The 18,723-nt window shown below is 37.2% G+C and overlaps 1 protein-coding gene across 1 annotated transcript in view; it reads left to right on the plus strand.

Annotated features, from left to right (window-relative positions):
- The window catches only part of LOC121328301 (MORN repeat-containing protein 1-like), a 49,555-nt gene that overhangs the window by 670 nt on the left and 30,162 nt on the right, over window positions 1-18,723 (plus strand). Inside the window, exons 2-5 of the mRNA XM_041272908.1 lie at window positions 4,270-4,366; window positions 7,267-7,377; window positions 8,507-8,633; window positions 9,583-9,776. Of these exons, the coding sequence (XP_041128842.1) occupies window positions 4,270-4,366; window positions 7,267-7,377; window positions 8,507-8,633; window positions 9,583-9,776 (529 nt within the window). The remainder of the gene's footprint in view (window positions 1-4,269; window positions 4,367-7,266; window positions 7,378-8,506; window positions 8,634-9,582; window positions 9,777-18,723) is intronic.

The following is an 18,723-nucleotide window of genomic DNA, read 5'->3' on the forward strand; positions in this document are numbered from 1 at the left end:
TCAATCTGTGAGGTATTTGAGGTCATTTGACTTCCCAAACTCATCTGCAGTAGTTTCAGAATGGTTTAACACACATCGCCTACAGTTTGTTCTGCAACTGTGATGTATTACTGTCCCTATCATCTATAGATAACACATTGTTAATGATGTATTGAAAAACCTAGGCTTTTTATATTGAGGTGATTGATTCAGGTACTCCTTTTATGTTATTCACATGACTCTGGCCGATGTATATATGCTGGCTCAGTTTATGTTGGGATGTCAGTTGTTTCCTGTAGCTACTGAGTTGCCTACTGTCATGTAACGATCTGTGTGTATTGTATTAGTTAATAAACCATACAGCATTAGAACAATCAAGCAAAAAGAATGGTTCCCTGTGGCACTAGATTGTTAACACAGATAATCCAGAGCTGACGTTAGAACTGCGAGCCTTGTAAGAGCATTGACATAGTATGAGATTATTTTCCAGCTGTTACCGGACATGGCTGTAAGACCCAAAGCCATTGTAGCTAGGGCATTTTTTCACGCAAGACTTAGAAATCAGGCTATGTGCAAATAAAAGACTTAAAGTAAGCCGTCTATACTCATGTTTGGTGATTTATTGATCCCAGTTTAAGCACAAGAAAGGGGCCAGTAGGTGTCCTTTTTCGGCAGACTCTGCTGTGTATTATTATTATTATTATTATTATTATTATTATTATTATTATTATTATTATTATTATTATTATAATGCCTGCATTCATGTCTGGTTGGTATACCAGGCAGTCCCACTAGATGTCACTGTTGCTTTGCTGTTTCCTCAGCACAATGACGGCTACAGGGAAGTTCTTTTTTAGATAATTGCAGGCTTTATGCCGAGAGTTTGTTTGTGTAAAGGGACACGGAAGGTTTCAAGTTTCAAAGCACAAATAAGTGCATTCATAAGTTTTCCTGTATCGTTTTTATAACCTGGGGATAGTTTTTTAACTCTTGTTCAATGCATTTGCCAGTGCGTGGGGTACTGGAGCGAACAAGCCGGTCCAAAGGCCAAAAATTTTAAGCTGCACACTGCTTTTCAAGCTGTATGGATCAACAGCTCCAGGTATAGAAGCTTGCACAACCGGATACATACACGTGCACCTGCACAGTACGTGCCCTTCCTAGGTGTTCCAAGATCCTTAAACACAGAGGCACAGAACTATATTACGGTTGAGAGCACTGTAATACAGATTCCAACTGCTTCCCTTTCATTACCAACTCCTAGACATGAAAGGAAAGCCCTCCTGCTTCTGAGCACGGTTGAGCTGCACAATCCATTGATTAAATGTTGTCTGTGAGGTGTGAACTGAGAGTTTTTAGATGCAGGGCAGCAAAAACGGTGCACTAGAAATGCAGGAGAATATCGATTTCACTGAGTGCACCAGTCTTCTATTATCAAGAGCGCACACAGGTCTTTACCTGTGGCGTGCAATGCAGAGTGACTGTTTTCTCGAATCAGTGGAAGGCAGACTGTTATCTCTCCCTATGGAGTAAATGTTGTTTTTCGCACTTATTAAATTATGCGAACAGATGACCAATATCAATGAGTCGCTTGCAGAATATATATACTTTGAGACTCATCTGCTGCACACTTTGTGTCTCAACAGACAATGGCAGAAAATATTTGCTGATAATGATAACCTGCTAATGTCCCACTTACCTGTAAAATCCTTATTTATATGTAACAGCACAGCATAACCCTCAGAACTGAATGCAAAATACCAATCAAAATTAATGACACAAATATATCCATTTAATATCAATAAACCAGATTTTTTTTTTTTTTTTTTTTTTGCAAAGCGCTTGTGTTATAAATGAAAGTCTTCTGGAGAATCTTCAACTTGTGCCAGAAAGGAAGCGGATTTGAGAAAATGGCTTGTATACAAATTGCATGCCTTTCATAGGAGGGAAGGAAATTGCCCCACATCTAGTGGACATGATAAACTTTGTTTTTGTTGCTGTGATTCCTTGAATTTTTGTAGCTTTATCTGAAAAAGCGTAATGAGAAAATGGATCAGATGAACGCTTTGCTGTTGGCAGTTATCTGGAGCTCACAAGGGACCTTGAACATTTGAATGATAAAAAAACGTCAAGTCTGCATGTTTTAGACAAGAATTCTCCATTGTTTTTGTGGGAAGATATGTTAGCCGCAATATTTGGATCTGTTGTACATTTTTTGTTGCATTTTTTAACATGTAAAAAATGTAAAAGTGGTATTACCACAGTAGAAGCAGAGGTATGGAAAGCCTGGTCAATTACTGCATAGCAATGTAAACCACCTTACCTCATTAAATCTTGTGGAAATCCACTGGCATTCTAATTTTGAAAATATCGTAATGCAGATAAATACTGAGCCCAAGACATGGTTAGTGAAATTGTTCTTTACTCATGCTATTGAGACCTTTAAACAAAGCCATTGAGTGGTGATGAGTGTTTAAACGGTAGCAGACTTTATTAACAAGACAAGATGTGAGTGACCCCGTGTCTCTGGTGAGTGATATTGCCTGTCTGCAGAGTCGCTGTTTGAAACCAGGCCTGTCTTCCATCATGCACTGTTTTCATTATCGCCTTGGCAACTTCTTGTTGAACTGCCCTTGCCTGCATACCTAACTTCAGGCCTTTCCTGGAGAGACTGTCTTTGCATTGGGGTGAAGGAGTTGTTCAGTGCAATTACCTATCCAATACTTAACTTCGCCATTAACAATGAAGGTGCCAAATAGTTTGGCTTAGGCTAATTACCGGTCCAAAATACCCTCTGAAACAATTGCTTTTTTAAAAAATACTGTTCTGTAAATTCCAGGTTTGCGTGCCCACTTTGTTTTTTGTTTGCAAGAAGGTGCATCCACATTATCAGGAAATAGTGAAAAGTTACTTGATATTATTGTCTGTGATGTATGTAAGGCTAGGGATGTTAGTCTGCTGTTTGGTAGTTGCCTGTTAATTAGTTGTCTGTAAGTGGATCAGAAGCAAAGCAAGTTTTAATTTGCCAAACTGTGTTTGCTTAACAAGTCAGAGCGTCTATTCCTTTCCGGCATCTTGTGGTACAGTAAATGTTCCACAAGCATCGGGAAATCGGCTGCATGGTGAGTTATCAGGAAAAAGACTGTATGCGCAAACACAGAATGCAAACGACGAGGATGCTGCATCAACTGTATAGAGCACTCTGTGAGTTACGCAGGATGGATTCTTAGCTCGTAATACTCTTGCTAAGCTGATCATATCCTTCAGACCATAGATTTTTGTATTTTTCTTTGAACCATGTGTGTCAGTTAGCTTTGCAAACTCTAATGCATGTGGTTTTCAAAAGCTGCGTTCGCCTATTCCTCCCAGCCCAAGTCCTGTGATGTGATCCAGATTGGAAATTCAAATTGTCCCTGTCACCACTTTGAAGTACGGGTTGAGGGTTTTGAATCCGGGACCCTGTGGATCTGTGAGCAGAGTCTCTGCATTGATCCAGCTAAATATGGTTGACTTTTAGACTCGCGTTTCAAATTTATTATATCCTGATCGCAGGGCTGCATTGCACTCGTTTACAACCGCACATTGTGTAAGTAATAAATCAAGCACAATAAAGAATGGCTGTAAAGGACTTGTCCTGGATAAAAAACCAACAGCAGAAAGCTGCTAATCTGCTAATCTGATTTCTATCTCGTCCAGAAGGCACTGTTAAATCTTTCATCAAATTGGTGATCAGGAGTATGTTTGCTGAAGGTTTATTTTTTAATGGACACAGTTACAATTTCAGCTCTTAGATACATCTTTGTCTCATTAACCAGGATTATAACACACTTTCCACTTTCTATTAAATGAGCTGTCGCTGTAATCAAGACCTGTCATGGTTTCATGCGTTGATATATTGATCTGCCCTATTATTCTCTGAAGTCAGATGTTATTTAAGAGGCACTTTTGAATGTGTCTGTGCCCATGTGCAGTCATTGATCTGGAAATTGACTTTCTAGTGTCATTTCAGGTACTGGTGTGTCAGCATTTCTCCAGGATAAGCATGTCTTTCAAAATGTCAAGCTTTCAATGTATTTGAACCCATGCATTTTTTACACGGATTATCAGGGACTTGATGTAGAAAGTTTTGTGTGTGGTCGCATTTGACTAACATGTTATTCTGGTGTTCATTTTCAAACGTATTAATGCATTAAGGTGGGGCAAACCAAGTTTAAAACAAGTGTACTTAAACACCGGACAGCAACACACTGTTCCTGACTTAAGGTTTTGCGCACATGTGATTCATTGCAGGGTCAGTGGAGAAACGGCCTTTTCAATGGCCAGGGGAGCATGATTCACTGCTCGGGTGTCATTTATGAAGGCATGTGGACGAATGGGCAGCCTGCTGGTGAGTACTTTTTGATTATGTCTTGTAGAATTATGAGCAACTAAAGCAACCTGGTACTGCACTGTCCTGCTGTGTCTATATCAAACCTGTCCTTAAGAGCACCAGCAAATATATACACACACACACACACACACACACACAAATACGCACGCATGCACGCACACACTTCTTATTGCCCTAGTAATGCTAATGAAGACATATAAATAAAAAATTGTAATTACTGCTTTTTTGTTCAAAAATCACCCCTGGTGTAGTTCGTCATTGGTTGTATTAGTGTTTTTAGCTCAAATGTATTTATTAGCATTTTTAAAATATTTGTATAAATGCAATATGTAAGTGCATAGTCTTGAGCAGTATATTCCTGGGATTTTTGCCTATATCAAACTGCACTAGAGATTACAATTAAAGACACACTGGGACCATGTATCCACTTTCTCTGTAAAGAAAAACGACCCAGTTTGTACTGTAGGTTGAATACATTTCCACACATCCTTACACAGCCCCATGAATGTTGTGCTTGTGAAGGGTGGGTGCTCTTTTCCTCTGCCTTGGCCCCACTGTCTGGTCTGGATGTCTGCAGATGTTACTGCATGCTAATGGGACTGTCTGCCACATTGAGTTTACACAGGCTTCTAAACCACATGGGGGGATTCATATTGCATGAGGTGCCTCCACATACTTATTGATGGCCCCTGGAGAGACATGAAATGCTCTTGCACTGAGCTAGCATGTGATGTGAGGTGAATGTACAGTACAGTGTGGTTCCTATTTTAGCCCACTTGGGAATTTCAAAGAAAGCACCACTTGTCAGCATAAGTGCAGCTTTAGCAGTGCAAGACCAGGAGGCAAAATGTGCCGGACTGGGCATAGAGACATTTCCCATTTGGAAGCTATAGCTGACAGTATGTATGTAGGTCAGTAGTCATAGTGGAACAGCAGTGATGCAGAACAGCCTACAAAGAAATGCAGGAACCTGATTTCCTCCCCCAAGGTGCTGCAATATAATAGACAAGGGCTAGGCCAATATTTTGTGTCTAGCTGCTAGTGATACTAGAGAAGCTGATTTATTTTAACAAGCAAAGACCTGTCTTGGGTGTAAACTCTATTAATCAGAATTCTTTTGTGCAACGCAACCGCATGGCTAGCGAAGTTGAAAGCACCGGCTGTCTTTCTATATTATGCCCTTAATTAACAATGAAATACCACTTCCATGCATATTGATTTCTGCAGGTTAATTGTTACCACACCATTTGAATCGATTGATAAAATTCACATTCTAGTTCTAGTTATCTGACACATTTGTAGTCTACTTTTTATTTTTTATTTCATTCACGATGGTACTTTCATCATAGTTGAGTACAGTATTTAGAAAAAAAATGATGTTACATTTTTGCACCTTCTTCAAGTTTCATCATTTGAACGTTCAGGAGATTATTTTTTTAATGAGTGCTGTCTTCATGCTTAATAAATGTGCCCTGATTATTGAGAATTTTAATTTCTGTGCAAACAGGCATTTATTTAATGTGATTTGTATCAGGAAATCCACACCAAAATCACGCTAGTGTATCAGGATAAGTGGTTCATACTGGAGCATGCTGCCTGGTCCTTCTTGTTTAAAAACCAAATCATAATTTTTAGCTGTTTCCATTATTCTGTGACATGTAAAAATAAATTCATAAAAATAAAAAGATATTTAAAAAAAAGATCAGTTATTTAATCACTACATACATTTATGATTGTGGGATGCCAGACATAAATATTTTAACTGAGGTTTGGCATTTTCAGAGTCACATTAACAGGAAATCAGTTTCTAGGTTGAAAATAGTCTATAATTCATATGAAATACAGCATGTACAAAGCTAGCTAATTTCTTGAAAAAAAAAAAACATTTCTATCTAACTTATTAATGTCATATAATGGAGGTTGGTAAGTAGTGAAATGAACTATTCTCGTCTTTTATTTAAACTCTACGGACGGCAAATTATAACTAATGCATTATATAAAATCACATTAATTTCTGAGTGGCAAAACATGTTTTTTCAGTCAAGTGTTTATTTAACGTCAAAAGCAAAACAATCACAGTTCAGCACAGTACAGCGCTACAAATGCACGACTTCTGTCAGACTGATTAGGAACAAAACCCAACACTTTTAATCAAGTATTCATGATTTCACTTGTGTGTAACTCAAGTGTTCAAGCACAACTTCAAAATGTACGAACTCTTAATAATTAAGTGATTTTATTTCCTGGTAATGAATGTATAGTTGGTACTGTATAACGCGATATTTTTCTTCTGGTGAATAGTGTATAAAGTGCTTTGGCACTCACAAGACACTGAGTGATAGTCTGTCATTGACATATTACATAATTTAGGTTATTATCCCTTCCAGAAATTTGAAGAAATACATGAATAAACAAAGTAGCTTGGAATCCAAACATGCACAAGTTAACAACAGTTTTCAGTAATCAGTTTTAAAGGCTCTCTTGTGGGGTTTGGTTTAGGAAGTATTTGCTCACAGAAAATGTATTTTTTGCATGTGAGTCAGAGGGTTATTAAATGACAAGCCTCCTTTATGATAGCATATCAAGTATAGCCATCAAATTTGCCAGACAGCCGCATATATTACTGTTATTAATGTAAATATAGAATGTGACATCTTCATGGGATGAACCCAATAAACTAAATGTAACAATGTTCCTATGTAGAAGAGGCAGTAGTCTGTAATTCTCAATATGATTATTTAAATTGCAAATATATAGTTGTTTTTTTTTTTATTTAGTGTGATAAATATTCCTGGTACTGATAATAAAAATCTTCCATGTCTTTTTTAACGATGGTTTGGATTCCTGCATTAAAAAAGCCTCCAGTCTTTGGGGTGACATGTGGTGATGTATTGCAGCTGGGGCGAGTAAGATTGTGATTGAGGGAGGGGACGTGCTGGAGGTGTTCCGGGGCTCCCCTTTTACTGTTGAAGTCCAACTCCAAAACGACGAGGGAGAAATAACTGCAGGTATGCTTTGAAATTATATTTTTTAGAACATTATTATTATTATTATTATTATTATTATTATTATTATTATTATTATTAGTGTCGGGACAGCTCAGTGGAGATGAAACATCACATTCACAGTGATCTGCAGCATCATCATTATCTCGATGTGCAACAGGGTCGCTATACTGGGTGTGCAAATCCAAACGCAAGTCAATTACAAGGGATCAGTAAATCCTAAGCCCATGGGGCACTTAATGCTGTTACGTGCCACAGAAGACATGTTTGCATTATTATTGTGTGATGAATTTGAGTTTTTGACAATCAGATTGATTTCGATGTTGTTTTCGTTGACATGATTAAACGAAAGAGCACTGATAAAAACTACAACAGGATGGTATCAGTCATGTGAGACGGGTTAACCTGGTTTGTCCATGGGGTCCTTGTCATGAGATTCTGATGTTCTCTGTAAAAACAGGATTCTGTAATTCTGCATCTCGGATGGCTGAAGACACTTGCAGACTCTAATTGCATTACCATATCCCTGCCCATTACATTGAAACCATGTCCCCTGTTTGTACTCCTGTTGTCCTGTGATTTTCTGCAATATATCTTCATAATTACAGCATGGTTTCTTATTGTATAAAAGGAAATTAAACTGATTTGAGAAATTAACTGCAACATGAATATTTCACAAAGCTGCACAATTAATACAAGCCTCTGTTGTCTGTAGACCATTATTGTACAGTTTTGCTATTTTGAAAATTATTATTATTATTATTATTATTGTTGTTGTTGCTGTTGTTGTATTGGTATATATATTGTATGTTGTATGGATATATATATTACTCATTTCAAGTTCTTATTGTTAGATTCGATCATGTGCTTGATGTAGTTATTTCATAAATAATTATCACATAACCTTTATATCCCACATTTTGATAGAATGTAATGTTCATCTTTGATATACTGTAATACCGAGGTTGTATTTTATCAACAGTAAAGCACTCAGAATTGCTTAACTAAGACATACTAAAATAAATCACTGGGAATGCATAGTTAACATAAGCACATTGCCGCATTGACAGATCCTTCACACTTTACCAGTTAGAGGTTGGATTTTGAATTGAATCCGTTCTCCTTTTGCAAGATGAGAGTGGCCGTGTCCTGAAGGTCTCGGCTGGTGTCCGGTACACTGAACTTCCTCCCAGCTGCTCTTCCACCGCCTTCCTGAAGCTGATTGAAGACATGGAAGAAAAACCTTTTCCAACGCCATTGTGAGTATCAGAGAAACAAACAGCAAGCTTTGAAACTTGCACTGCCCAATACTACAGTAAAAACGAAGTGCTGTAAAACATACAGCCAAACGTTTAGCATCACCAAGTTACATACCAGTAATTTAAAAAAACTACTGTAAAAACCTTTGTATAAGTCTGTTTTCTAGGTATTTTTAGGGGGTTCTAAAAAGGATGGAGCGACTTATACACTGGTGTGACCAATTGGTCTTTTTCTGAAATTGGGGGGGGGGACTGATACACCGGTTTGTACAGTAAATTAACACAATAATGGATTTTTTTTTTATTTTTTTAAATATATATAGCATCATGTAATCAAAGAAACTACACATTTTAAGTATATGGAAAAGTACAAAGCGGTATGTAATTCAATATGATAACGTAATATTATTACATTATTCAGCAGGTTTCATTTGACTTTATGAATCTAAATTAGGTCATTCTATTGGGTTATGCAAAACTTTTGGCCCTTGCTGTAGGTACAGCACCTGCAAACATGGCGTTAAACTGTAACATTACTGTACCACATTCTAACATGGAGGCAACAAGATCCGCATTTACTTTTCTATTTCTTCTATTTGTCATAACATAAAATTACATCCTTTCATAATTTTCCTAATTCAGCTGAAAGCATTCTATATTTGTTCTTGCTGTCTAAGCATTTTTTTTATTTATTAAATGATCATCTGAATCCATTTTTTTTTCTTCTAACATGAATGAGGGAGTAATTACACTGATGCTTCAGAAACAGCAGGGATAGACTAACATTGAACGCTGTTAAACTGAGGACATTAGCTTTCATGAGCTTGTATTCAAAATAAGCAATTGTTGACAGGGAGGGGGGGTGGAGGGTAGGAGGGGGCACTGAGACGGCTAGGAGCTTATCCGAATCACACACTGAAATGTCAGCTTTCCCTTTCCACATGCACAGCAGCTTTGAGTGTATTAGCTACCCTTTGATGGAGAAGATGCTTGAAAGAGACCACTCTAGAGGCTCAGACTCCCTTGCTGTGTCTAAATCCGGATTTGTGCTGACTGACTCCCCAATCCCTGAGGGCGAAGTGGAGTCTGGAAGTGGATCAGACACCATGGGCGGCAGGGGGGTGCCTCCCAGCAACCTGGATGGTGAGTGGAGATAATGAACGCAGCTTTGCCATTGGTGTTTGGCTCTAGTGATCTTTGTGTTTGTGTGTGTGTGTGTGTGTGTGTGTTTTAAATGACATCATTTTCACATAACCTCCAGATTGAAAACATTTACTTTTAATCGGGGCACCTTAGTAGGTGACCTCGTTCTGGGAGAAGTTTAGCAGCCTTTTTTGAGCGTCAGAGGTGAGGTAATTGGGGTTGTTAGATGTCATGAAGGATGGGATGAGTTTTAAAAATTATTTAGGATGTGGGTTTATACGGAAATGTTTTATTTAAATTGTTTTATTATTATTTCAAAAAATTCTGTTTTCAGATATGTAAGTTGTAAGTTCCAGTCCATCTCATCCTGTGTATAGATGTCACCCTGTGCATTACACATGGCACAATGTTTAAAAATATCAAGGCTCTTATTTGTTTAATAGGGGTTTCTGTGTATCCTTTTTGTGATTTAGGGTGACACCACTTACTGTAGCTTCACTTTGCAATACTATTCCTCAAACTGCGTGAGATGACTTTGCCTATACAATAAGAGACACACTACGCACAATCAATATAATAGTATTTAAAACATTCTCTTGCTCTTCTATCTCCTCTCTCGTCCGGCTTCTTTATAAATCAGTACTGTGTGTTCAATAAAACAAAGGTCAATGCCATGTAAAAATGAAGTGGGAGTAGATTGAATAACAGTGTTTGAATGTGTTTTCCATGCAGTGATTGCCAGTATTTCAGAAAATATTAAATGTTGTGATCTTAACTTCATATGCCATTTTATACCATTGGCTTGTATAGTTTTACTAAATTGAAATCCCCAGCCTCTTTCGATTTATAGGCCCAAGCCCTCATCTGACAAGCTGAAGTCAGGTTTGCTTGGCAGCGGGACCTTGTGTACTAGCAACACCTCTTACCATGTTTAATTTGATACCACAGGTTATTCACAAGGGTTTGGTATGATATCAGCACTTAGGTTTTTAAGAACTCTGAACGCTGAGGTAGTATGTCATTTGACAGATTCATTGCTGTAAAAACACAGCAACGTCATCATCTTTTTCTGGTGCTTTTCCGAGATTTTGGAGACACATTCCAGGTGCACTCTGCGGGAGGGGACCTCTTAATGAGAAAATCAAGTTTCACGAACTCTTAACAAAGACGAATGCAATAATAAGTTTAACGTATTAGACCATCGTGGAATATCAGTTTGCTTTGAGAATGTACAGCTCGGCACACAGAAGAAAGCCAAGTTTACAAAAAGTTTATTTTGTTATTCTTGCCTGAAGCCGTTTGTAACCCACTAAAATCCAAGAGGCAATTCATAAATCATGAAAGGGTTTGATTAAAAGATGTTGTAGGCAGAGAGAGTCTATGAATGAATAATATATATCTATTGATGATCCATCTTATCAGAGGCGCTTGGAGAAGGCAGAAGAAGCAGCAGAGGAAAGAGGTCTGGAGGAAGAGCCGAAGGTATAGGAGTTCTCTGCTTGAGACTGACTGGGCTTCTCTTGCTGATTCCTGCAGCACAGATATGCAGCCTTCATTTTACAGTGCCTGTTATTTGCTTTAAGGAACACTAAAGACGGTTTAAGATTTCATGAGCGATGCAAGAAAGTTAAACTGTTGTAGCAGTTATTTCTGCTGTAGTTTTTACTGCAGCTGAAATCTGATCTTTGGTTGAATTCAAGGAAACATCCATTTCTATCTGCCTATAGCAGAACCAATAGGAACTGTGTCGACCTTGAAATTCCAAGAGTGAAAAGGTTAATCTGTGTAAACATCTTATGATGAAGAATTCCTGCCGTACAAAGCCCTTATTTTCTATTCGGTCATTACTGTAATGAAAAAAAAAAAAAAAAAACTTAACAAAATATCTTTTAAAACTCAGTGCAAAGCCAGAAACTATTAGCTATGCTGATACATGTACAGTAAGTGGAGTATACTGTATAAATATGCTGTAGATAGTCACAGATATGGACAGAACATGCATACTGTGCATGTATATAGATATTGAGCCACATGAGCAGATAGATGGATCTAAAAGCAATCAATGTCATCAATCTCATCTAAATACCAATTACCTGCTGTCAGATTAAACTCACATTATCCCTAAGTTTCCCAACGAAGCTAGCCTGCAGTGCCTGGCCTTGTCAGTAGCTGTTATCATATTTGAAACGATTACCTCAACAGGAAGCAGCCTGCTAAATATTTCATATCGGGCTCCATTAAAGAAGCAATAAGCACGTCCCCGTGAAAGAGGAAAGCAGCAGTATTGCTGTTGTCTGCCAAGCTAACGATCCTATACTTTGGGGAGATCCATCGCATTTTCTGAAGGCATAATCGCACCTCAGGAATAAAAAAAAAAAAAAAAAAACACAACACTAAAACTGACACTTTCTTTACATTAATAATATTTAAGGATACTGCTTTATTCATGCTATTCTACCAAAGCAAATGTACTGTAACAGACAGAGGCTGGGCAATATCTAGCTACCTCTTAGTCCCCAAGTGTGTGTGAATGGTTTGAGAAGACACCATCTTGCATGGCCACACACAGTCCCATGATCTCAATCACGAATCCTCTACCTTCCTCTGTGCACTGATTGCGTGGAATATCAATAATGGAATGGAGCAACATTCCTCAAGACACTTTGCAGAGCCTGTGCCACATTGCGTGAGGGCTATGCCACAGGGCTAACGATGGCCCAACCCTATATTGGACACGTCCTAAATAAGTAACCAATCAGTGCATGACCACAAGGCGTTTCAAATGTTTTAAGTGCCTAAAAACCACGAATTGTGGGTGTTGTCGAGTGATTGAAAACAAGACATTTTGGGTTTGAAAGTGGTCTTGGGGTGCACAGGAGTCAAATATGGGTCACATCACTATTGTGATATTATGCCATTTTTTTCGAGGTGCAAATATAGCCTTCATCCATATATATATATATATATATATATATATATATATATATATATATATATATATATATATATATATATATATATATATATATATATATATATAATATCCAGATTACCTGGAAGTATGACTTGGCAGTCTTTGGGCATTTGCCGGCAAATATCAATTATTGTATGATTTCCCGTCAAAGGTTAATTGATGTCAAAAATGTAGACTGTTCTACCAGCTAGACACGCCCTACCTTGTACTTCTAGCAATTATTCAATAATTATCCATGAATGAGCAGCATTGGTCAACCATTTAGAAATAACTTCTATGGTTCCTTTATTTATTGATTTCTGGGAGAATCACTTAGGGTGATCAATAACATTTACTTAAAGTTCCTAGTAATAGTAAAGAGAATTTAAGAGGCTAAGCTGCACTGTCCGTTTCACCCTTCTATAAAAACACTGACCTTGGCTAGAAAAAATTATTATTTTTTTTAATATACAAACATAGGTTTCACTGTAAAAACAAATGATTAAAAAAAAATCAAAAAACTAGGAAATAGATTTCTCTGCAATTATATTCTTTTAAATATGTTCTAAATTCCAGAACTGGAATTGAGATAATAGATCGGAAGTGTCTAATATTCAAACAAACCACAAACGAGTTGGGGAGGGGCCACTACAGTATGAGTTTCTGAGTTAATAAGAATTATTATCCTTTATTATCTGATTGATCACTGTTATCCGATACAGCTGTTTTTCAGGAATCTTGCCCCCTAAAATGAACTGGCATTCCCAGCTGGATTTAAAACCTTATGCTCTTATATCCTGAAATTACCAGGGATATACCGAGAAGGAATTTTGCGTGGACCCCTTCATTCCCTTTGCCAGCTAGCCACATGCTGTAGGGCATCTTCTTGTATTCAGATAAGGAGACTATTGCACCTAGTAGCCAGTTATGTTCTTACGCTTTAGCTGTATCTAATATGATTTCATATTTAGCTTAATGGCTCGTGTGACAGCAGCCTCCAGCCATGTCATATCCTTGTAACAAATTGCCAGCGGTTAAAAGGTTAACTCTAAAGCGACGCTGCCTTTGATCTGCAGACATTTCAATGGAACATCTTATGAGTCATTCCGCTGACTTGCTGCCTATTCCGGAGCAGCAACCGAGCATCTAAACTCAGTAACAGGGAAGGAACAAGATCAAAGAGAGATGTTAGCAGTTTGAGCCATTCAGACATTTTAGAAAGGAAATACTATATAGTCCTTTTATTTATTTTTAACACCTTTTTTGTTATGTTTATTTATTTATTTATTCTGAATATCTGCTTACCAATCGTTTAAAAAAGAAACAAAATAAATCATCCCATTCATATTTTATGCTGGTTTTCTTTCATCTAATCTGCAGTGAGTTTCCCATCTCTATCTCGGCTCTCATCCAATGAGAGTCACAGTGCAGTGAAGCCAGCATCACCTAAATCAAATAGTGGACTACAGAAGAAATAAACTAACACAAAATGTGTAGTAGGTAACTCGGATGGAGTAAACTGCACCACAGTTTGTCTTTTCACTAAATAAGAACAGGAACGCTGTAAGTATTTTTTGTGGGAGTTAAATAAAGGTTGTTGTCAAATCAGTGAAATTTCTGTCAGGAAATTGCAGCCTTTGTGAAGCAGAGAGCTTTATTTTTTGAATGTTGATCATGTGCTACCCTTGAACATCATGAAGAAGCTGAGCTGCATGTGAAGCAATAGCCCACTGAGCACAAAACCTGTTCCAAACCCCCCACGTTCAACCTAGGAGCAGCCAAAACCAGTCAAGCATATTGGAAGCTATTATGTTATAGATGAATACGGGGTTCCCATATTTCTCCTTGGTGCAGCTTTATTAAAAACATACAGAACCATTATGCATGCACCTGCTCCCTCGGGTGTAGCGTTCACAGGCACTCAAGCTTCGTGAAAGCACTGGAATTTATTTGATTAAATTGACTCGGATTACAATTGTAAAAATACTTAAAACAGCATCTGTCAATCCTCTGCAGAATTTAAAATGAAGCATAATCTCTATTTGATATCTAACGATAAACTATTACAAAATATTAAGGAAAAATTAAGATCTTGTTTCTTAATCTTGTTTGGGGATCCATCGAGAGCCTTATAATTGATAATATGATAATCTTGTGCAGCTCGCTTGTAAACTGAACATTTTGTTGATTTAATTGTAAAGTTAATTGATCGTTACGTGCTGTGCTTTATTATTTATGAAGGTCAGGACTTGGAAGGATGCTCTGTGATTGTTTTAAAAGACCCTGATTAGCACTAATCTTGGACAACCTAGTGTTAACTTAGGTAAGTTAGGTCCAGTTGAGGTCTGTGAAACCACATGTTATTTATGATTCGGTTTTTGGGTTTTAGTTGGGAGAACTTGATTTAGGTATAATATCAAATAATCTGCAGTACCTGTAACCTGCCAAATTAGGCTATGAAATAAATAAAAAATAATAATAAAATACATTTTACCAGTAAAAAGTCAACCAGAAACCATAATAGTAGTACAGTATTTCCTGCCAGATTTTGAAATGTCGCATTTTTCAATAGTTTTTTTTTTTCAGTTTTTCATTAAGTATATATGGAAAACTACAAAGCGGTATATACTTCAATATATTATCGTAACATTATTCAGCAGGCATCATTCGACTTTGTGAATATAATTTATGATAGTATAGGGTGATGCAAAACTTTTGGCCAGAGCTGTATATAACATGCATACATATGTATTTTAAAAAAGATAAACAAAACGGCTTTGTTTCAGATATATTCACATTGAAATCATCATGATGGACACTGTTCAGGTGTTCGGTTTCACTTGATGTGCTGAGCTAACCTGCAACCTAATCAACGCACAACAGGTGGCCTTGATCCTAAAACATTAGGGAAAAGGTTCTTAGGTATTCCAACAGTGGATGTATATTCCTATCACATTTCTGTAGCATTCAAAAGTAATCCTTATAACACCATTTGACACAGTTTCTTCCTGGCTTTTCTTTGTAACAGGCAAAACAGTATCAACACATCAGATTGAAGAATATGGAACCTCAAACAATATTGAGATAGTTACTGGTAAATCTATATTTATTAATAACAGATCTTTCGTTTCAACACATAAATATTGACTCTTCAATTACCACTGTTCTATTTCTAGTGCACACATGATGTATTTAACTCCCAGTCTATGTTTTGAATCATGTATATAAGGCTATACGGTGGAATTTCCTGCATTCTGGGCTGCATGAATCCCTGTATTAGATGTTTAAAATCCAGTCTGTTGCTAATTTACAAGCTCATTTAAACTGAATCCTGAACAAGAGCGCACATTAACCTCAGAGCTAGTTATTTAGGTGTTCCCCACTGCTCTTCTGGTTCATTGTTCAGCAATAGAAGGGCTTTTCGATGGCAGTGTGCACTGAAGCAACATCAATTATTACTTGTACAGCCTGGAAGATGTGACTGGTCATTTATTTTCCAAAGCAGGTCCATCAGACGCACAGCATTAGGCTTTCTGCTGTGCTATAGTTGAAATATAGCATAGGATATCATTCTTTTATGCACTTCTTAATGGAGTAGCTCAGAAAAAAAAAAAAAAAAAGTGGGAGGTACAAGAACACAGGATTGTGATGCTTGCTGGGAAACATCCAAAGGTCGTAACCTGTAAATCTCCTGACATCTCAAATGAACGTCAAACACACTTAGACGTGTCTGTCTTCCATGAGGTTACATTAAAAATTGAAACATGCCTAACAATAGATGTCCAGCAACAAACTAGATGTTCATGGAGTGGATCTTGAATATACGGAATATATATATATATATATATATATATATATATATATATATATATATATATATATATATATATATATATATATGGTGCGTTTTACTTTACAGCTCAATAAATATAATAGAAAATGTAAATAACATTGTAACCTCATGTATTTAGGTTTACGCTGAAAACAATTAATAACGTTCAGCCAGCATAGTTTTTAAAAAAGATGTCTCTTATGGTAAATCGTTTTTGCCTTTTGTCAATAATCCTATTGAGAACAAATCAAAAACATTTAACAGATGTCACTAGTAGCATTTATGTACAGCTAAAAGCACTGCTAAAATATTGTAATTGTACATTATAACGTTTATTAGGAGGCTGAAAACAAAGGTGTCAGACCTGGCTTGTAAGGCAACTGAACTTAATATTTGCTTGCATGTGTGTGTCCTGCTGTTCTTATCCTATGAATTTCAAACGAGGCAGTCGCTCAAGGGGAAAAGTAGCTGGTGATAATCCATTGCTCTTCATGCTACACGAATGGAGTGAGGTATGAAGGTCAGACTGATCGTGCCAGATCACAAAGCAGCCTTGTTAATGTAGCTGCCCGACTCATTGCTCTCCAGTTCGGTTAGGTGAGAAAATTGACCTCTGCACGTTTTCCTTTGGGCCTGCCCCTATACCCACAACAAGTACAGAGACTTCCTCAGAGGGCTTTCAATTAGTTTTCCTAACAGAGAATAGGGACATCTTTAATGACCCAGAGCACCCTTGTACGGTCAATTATCTTCACACCTAGATACTCGCAGTCAATATTCTTCAAAAATGAATGGTTTTGTTATTTGCCCTTCTGGAGCATAGGAGGCAGTAAGCAGCACAGAAAATACAGTTATAGAACATTTGATTTGAAAACAGCCACACAGTGTAATAAAATACAAAGTACATTGTTTTAGGACTAAATCTGTCGGTTTGAAATTAATGTTGTAAATTGAATGAAGTTATTTTCAATATGCTTCTATTTTAACCAGTGGTCTTAAATCTGAAGGTACTGGAACGTCATTAAAATATTGATTTTCTTAAACAGGAATTGTTATACAAATTCACATTTTATTTGAATACTGAACTTCTAGAAACACATCTAATAGGTAATGCGTTTATCGAATTTCTGCAAGTATTTCAACAAAGTGTCTTTCTCCATGCTGTCTGAGTGCTTCACTTTATTTGCGTGTCTGTGTGTGTGTCAGAGGCTTCGTTTGTGTTTGTGTCCGCAGTCAGAGAGGATGCACTGTTGTAGTCATCTTCGTCAGCATTATTAGCCTTCTTTAAGAAGGTGTTCATAATAGAAGTTCCTCATGTTTTTTTTCATTGAATCCAGAGGACTACTGACTACAGCCTGATTTTAGCTATCTTGTCTAACAAATACACAGCAAAAAATGTGCAAAGCTCATGCTGTCAAATAAATATTAATGTTCTTTCCTGGTCACCTTTTTTACCCAGTGTGACCTGTTATCAGTCCCACATTGCTGCAACACGTTCAGCTTCACTCGTCAGGTGTTTGCTGCACCGATTCTTTTAATATTTATATCATTTAAAATTTTCTTTCAACGATCCACCAACTTGGCAACTAAAAGAAAGAAATCTTCTGCAAAGCCACATTTCCATTTGAATGCTGATTTCAATTCCCAGCTGCGCACTTTAGCATCTGTGTAATCACACGCTTCTCTGTCAATCAGCCTTGTGCTTATGCATTGAAACAGAAAAAAAAAACCTGCTTCCGAGAATCATCCCACTAAGAAATCAAGTGTCAAAATCGTGCACTGTGCACAAGAGCCGTATGATTGAGGATTCATCTTTTCTTTTTCTTTTATGGAAAGATAAAGCAGAAATCAGTCTAGTTCAAAGTTTGAGGCAAATGAAGAATAAGACGTTTATACTCACGGATCCAGACTAGATTATAGCTTTCAGAGAATCACTAAGGGTTCTGTTAGAATATTCCCATCCAGGTTTCACAATACACTCAGTAAAATCCAAGATAAACAGTAACACCTTCAAGGCCAGGTCATTTTTTCCCCATATATTCTACAACGTAATTGAAATATTTAACGCAATGGTCAATATGATGTCTAAGTCCCTGTACCCACAAAGATTTGTGTATCAGTCAGTGTGTATCAAACAGGCATTGTATACAACAGCCTGTGAT

Source organism: Polyodon spathula, chromosome 16 (assembly GCF_017654505.1).
Source record: "Polyodon spathula isolate WHYD16114869_AA chromosome 16, ASM1765450v1, whole genome shotgun sequence".
NCBI lineage: Eukaryota > Metazoa > Chordata > Actinopteri > Acipenseriformes > Polyodontidae > Polyodon > Polyodon spathula.